General features: G+C 36.3%; 1 protein-coding gene across 1 annotated transcript; it reads left to right on the forward strand.

Annotated features, from left to right (window-relative positions):
- Positions 1-11: 11 nt before the first annotated feature.
- On the forward strand, positions 12-5499 carry LOC121965502 (eukaryotic translation initiation factor 1A, X-chromosomal; the record flags this gene model as incomplete). Its single annotated transcript, XM_042515642.1, has 4 exons — positions 12-99; positions 4094-4197; positions 4405-4455; positions 5374-5499. Coding segments are annotated over 4 exons (369 nt in total), but the record flags the coding sequence as incomplete, so codon positions are not given.
- Positions 5500-5649: the final 150 nt, after the last annotated feature.

Here is a 5649-nt window from a genome sequence, read left to right on the forward strand (position 1 = left end):
CGTCTCTGTTTTTAGGTAAAGGAGGAAAGAATCGGCGACGTGGAAAGAACGAGAATGAGTCTGAGAAGAGAGAGTTGGTGTTCAAAGAGGACGGACAGGGTGAGTACTGGTTCTGGTTCCGGTTTAGTTTTCAGCTGATTGGGGGGCAAAAGAGCCAAATGCTGCCGACAGAGTTACACCAAAGTCTGTTAACTTAAGAGCCGTGTTTTGGCTGGAGGGTGTGTGCTTAGTTGTACTTTTTAAAAGCCAAATACAGGACACAAAATAAAACCTGTTTATATTAGTTCTGATTACATCAACTTGGGTCAACTGTAGTAACTGAAATGTCCTTATGGTTTTCTTGTTGTTCGTAGAAAAATATGCTGGTCAGTATATTGGTGAGAAACTGAAACGCAGGCAGAGCTTTCAGGGTAACACTCAGTCAAACATTAGAAATTTAACTTGAAACAGTTGTGACAATTAACTATTACTACAATATAACTATTTCAAATATAGAAATAAGTACCTGCACAAGTAAATAAAAATCTAAATACAATAAAAATAAACAATTAGCAGTAGTATGTAAATATTTAAAAATAAAATGTGTATAATATGCTGATTATGTTAGTGTGTTAAACACTAAGTGTTAAATACAGTAATAGTCAATTAGCACTAATGTGTGTATATTGAAATTATTATATAGACAATGTGCTGAGTTGCAAAGTGTGTAAATATGAAATATATCTTTTAGTTTATAAAATGTTAGAAAATTGTGGAAAACCTGCACTAGTTCAAGACTCTTAATTATGAATATTTTCTGTTTTTCCTCTGTGACAGTAAACTGTATATTTTTGCACTTTGGAACAAACAAACCTTTTTTGGCATTTGTGATGAGCATTTTTCACAATTTTCTAACATTTTATAAACTAAAAGCGTATTTGATTAATAATAGAGTACTTGGAAGGCAAATGAATTATAAATTACTGTTGCTGCAGTCTGACATCTGAAGAGACAATGACCTAAACAGCTGCAAAAAGATCAAACTTTTGTTTTTTTGGCAAAGATTTGTTTTATTAGTAGATGCTCAACGTGAACAGAATAATTGCAGCTCCCAAAAATGTATCAGGTTTCCATTTGTGAATTTGAAATATTATTTTAAATAGAAAAAGTACAAAGATATTTATCAAAACAAAAAGAAACTAACAGTAGGGATATTATTACTTAAATGTATATACAGAAAATATGTACTAATACTAAACCTAACGGACATTTGCAGTCATGATTATGTGTGTATAAACCCACGAAGAGTTATAGATCAAACTTTGCATTGTTAATTTTTCAGTGAGAAGTAATTTAAGTAGCAGTTTGTAGCGTTAAAAATGGATCCGCATGAGAGAGGAAGAGGATGTCATTTCTAAGAACTGTCGAAAAAGAGGAGGACAAGAGAAATAAAACATAAACTACCAAAAATGATGCAAAAGCAAAATTAAAAAGGACAATCTGCACAATATCCAGCTCACGTTTGGAGAATTATGTATTTAGCATAGCAGTAGTGTATAGCATTAAAAAGAAATCATAGGGTTAAAGGAAGGCTTTGCAAATTATAAGAGCCTCAGATTTTTATTTTGGGGACAATGAGAAATGAAATATAATCTGCCAACCAGGATGCTGGGACAGAAACTGACAATTTGCACAACATTCAGCTCATGTTTGCAGAAATATAAATTCAGCAGTAATGTTTAAAATAAATATCTTCATGTTCTGCAGACATTGTTGCAGAGAGCCTCACTAGACAGTAGACGGTAGCATCAGCCTCCACTCACCAGTATTCAGAGTTTCGACTGCAGCGCTCAGTGCTGCCAAAATCCCTGTTTGCTCTGAGGCCAGCCGAGTGTGTGGAGGAGACTTTGCTGGTGTGAGGAAGACCTTCGTGTAGTGAAGGCGGGTCTTATCTAACACGCACTGTGTTTTTGAGAGCAGAAATTAAAAATATTAGGAAAGTCACAGAACCTTCATATAATTATTTCTATATTCATGTATTACATTGTCTGCAAATGCAAGATAAGATATACTTTACTGCGTGCACAGGGAAGTTTCAGTCGTGCTACACCCAATCAGCTTTACAGCATTACACAGTCGCCATGACAGCAGAGCGGTACACCACAGACGAAACGAATACATGCAATCAGTGTCCGAAATTAACCTTTTGACTCGCAGCTGGTAGACGAAAAAAATCAATCATCCAAGCAGATTTTTCAGTCAACAAAATAATAATTTCCTTCATACATTTTTCAGTACATTTAATAACCCTGTGAAACTAGAGAAAATTGGCTTAATTTCTAAAAAATATCAGGAAATATGGACAGAAGGCAGTGAGCAATGAATGATGAAATTACCTTAAAAAAAAGCAAGAAATAATTGAAAGGTACAAGAAAATTACCTGCAAAGAGTGCTTGAAAATATATTAAATTTGTAACATAATTTTAATATGTAATATTCATAATTATAAAATAGTTTTTCTTTATCTTTTATTCTTTTTTCCCTTGACATTCTCCCTAGCTTTTTAAAAACAAACAAAAAAACTTTTCTAAACCTACTAATTTCTTGTAATTTGCAGAACATTTCTTACAAAGTTGCTTATTGCCTTTTTCTCCATGTTTTTAAAGAAATTGCACAAATTTGCTCGGAGTTCAAAGGTTTAAATATTTGTGAAAGGCTTCTCAAATCATGAAAAGTGATGTCGCTCCAGGTTTCAAAGGGTTAAGATAATAATGCACCACGTTGAACACAAACTTGCATCACATTTTACTACATCATAACGAAAGTTACGATGAAACGTAAACATTTCAGTCATTACTTTAGAAGAAATCTAAGGATTCAGTTTGCAGCACAGATGAACTGTCCTCTGAAGTATTACAGGCCAACATACCGAGCCCCAAAGTGCTGTGTGTGTGTGTGTGTGTGTGTGTGTGTGTGTGTGTGTGTGTGTGTGAATGTTTAAGCTGAGTAGCAGGTGGCATCTTGTATTGTAGCCTTGACCATCAGTGTGTAAATGTGTGGTTGTGACGTGTAGTGTTGAGACTAGAAAGGTGCTATCCAAGCCCATTTAACCAATAAAAATCTTTAAAAATAAGTTATTTAAAACCTATTTTAGGCCAAAGCTGTCCTCCTCTTTCTATATTGGTCCTTTTTTTCCCGTAAAACAACGTTAGAAACGTCCCATTCAGACACCAGCGATGCTGAGGCCTCTTCTGTTTCTATCTCTCTGCTCATTTTACCTCCTCTTGTTTTTTTCTGTGAAAAAATATTTTTAGAGTTGCAGGAAAAATTGTGTAAGTTGTCAGATACTGTAGCTTTGACCCGTGAATACGAATGCTGTCTGTAACGTATTTATTTTTTTGAATAAATGAAAGGGTTTGCCTCAAACTGGTTATGGCTGCTTAGCAATATATCTGTGGTGGTGCTATAAGAGTAGATATTGTCCTAGATTTTGGATACTGTAAGTCTTTTCCTGGTTTTGAAGGCTGCATTTACAGTAAAATGACTCTTCTAGCTGTTCTATTATTTGCATTTACCCACTTAGTCATTATATCCATTTTACTTGTGTAAATATGTTGTCAAAATACAATATAATACAATATTGTTGTATTATGAAGGTATTTGCTCATAAATACTGTTTTTAATTTTGTCCGTATGATCTATCCCTGTAGGGAATGTGATAAGAGCTGCCCGTCAATGTAGTTGCCAGGCGACAGTTTAAACACTCACCTCACTCATGAAATATGTCGCCTTTACTGTGTGATGAAATACCAATGCTCATTTTTCCTGAATGTCTTACTATATTATATTTGATAAAAAGTGATCAGACATCCAAAAAGGTTTATTTCAGGCGAGGCAGAGCAGGAAACCCTGTTAACTATGTATATTATGTGTCTTATTTCATATATTTGTCACCTCATTCACTTTTTAAAAGTGTTTTTCAATCTTTAAGTACTGACTCGTGGTGTCTTTGTATTGTTGTTAGAAGAGAAATCTTAAATCTTAAAGCAAATGTCTCGATCTCTGTCCCTGATCACCTCGGGTCGCCGCTCCTGTGCTGTCTTGTGTCCTCCAGAATACGCTCAGGTGATCAAAATGTTGGGGAACGGACGTCTGGAGGCCATGTGCTTTGATGGAACCAAGCGGCTTTGCCACATCAGAGGAAAACTCCGGAAAAAGGTAGGAATGTCCCGACCGTCCTCTCGCACCTTTTACCCCCTCGACCGCCACCGGCACACACAGGAAGCCTCCTGACGTAATGCTGAATCGGCGTGTTCTCAATGGTCAGTTAGTCACCGTTAATGTGGCAGCGTGGACTCAGTTGACCGTGTGTGTGTGTCGCCGTGTGACGCGGGATAATCTCTGTTTTCTTTTGTTTCCCTCTAGGTTTGGATTAACACGTCGGACATCATCCTGGTGGGACTGAGAGATTACCAGGTGTGTTCAGGCTCAGATCAGACTGTTGGCGCTGTGCTGACCCTCGCTGTGAGGACGTCACAAAAACCTCGACGCTGTCCTCCAGATAAATAACCGAAAGACATTTCTAAACCAACAAGTTTTTTGTTTTGTTTTATTTTTATTCATTTTTTCCAGTGATTGTATTTTAAAGGCAGTCATGAAGATGGTCACATTTCAAGATAATGAAAGCCAAAATACTTACTCCAAAAGTCAAAACGGGCCCAGCAAAATCCTTAAAATAATAAATAAAAGCCCAATATTTGGTAAATTCCCTCTTGTCGTGTAATTCTGGCAGAGACGACAAAGCAGTAAACAAGAACGACATCTTGAGGAGCATTTAAAGTCTCTGCCTCCGCTCAAACTTCCGTTTCTACTTTACATATTATAAAACCAACCATATTGTTCAAATGAATAATGTATTGGGATAAACCCTCTGAGTGCAAATGTTTAGCTCTGCTGAACAGCCAGGATTTAAATCCAGCTGCAGATGAAACCTCTCAGTGCCTGAAGCCCCGTTAATTTAGGACAGTCATTAAATTTAGATTTTTATTGGCATCAACATGGGTGCACATCATACAGCACAGCATTCAAGTTTTTAAGGGTTTTTGTGCTCTTAAAGGAGCAGTTACTGACATAGTTGTCAAAAAAATCATATAACAAATCATTAAAACCTGTTGCAGAGCATCGACGCTTTTCATTGTGTAAAAACTTTTTGTGTAGCTATAATGATCATTTTATCCATAACTTTACATTTATGCATTTTCGATAGCAGTCTGTCACTTGTATAATAAGTTGGGTCAGCTGAAGATAACACACGTTTGGTCTCATGTGTTTACCTCCCGTCACTGAAACACGCATTTTAACCTAAAAACTGTGCTGCCTCAACTTGTGTTTCAGGACAACAAAGCCGACGTCATCCTCAAGTACAACGCAGACGAGGCTCGCAGTTTGAAAGCGTACGGAGAGCTGCCAGAGCACGGTGAGTTAAACCGACACCCAAAAACTCCAGGAATTCACTTATAATGTTTGGTTAAACCTTTGAAACCTGTTTCTTTCAAAAACATGGGAAGAAGCCAATGAGCAATGAAAAAATAATAATCTAAAAATCTGTAAGAAATTAGTAAAAAATACTAGGAAATTACCTGAAAATGTTTAATATATAGATACATAAAT

Source organism: Plectropomus leopardus, unplaced genomic scaffold (assembly GCF_008729295.1).
Source record: "Plectropomus leopardus isolate mb unplaced genomic scaffold, YSFRI_Pleo_2.0 unplaced_scaffold2026, whole genome shotgun sequence".
Classification (NCBI taxonomy): Eukaryota; Metazoa; Chordata; class Actinopteri; order Perciformes; family Serranidae; genus Plectropomus; species Plectropomus leopardus.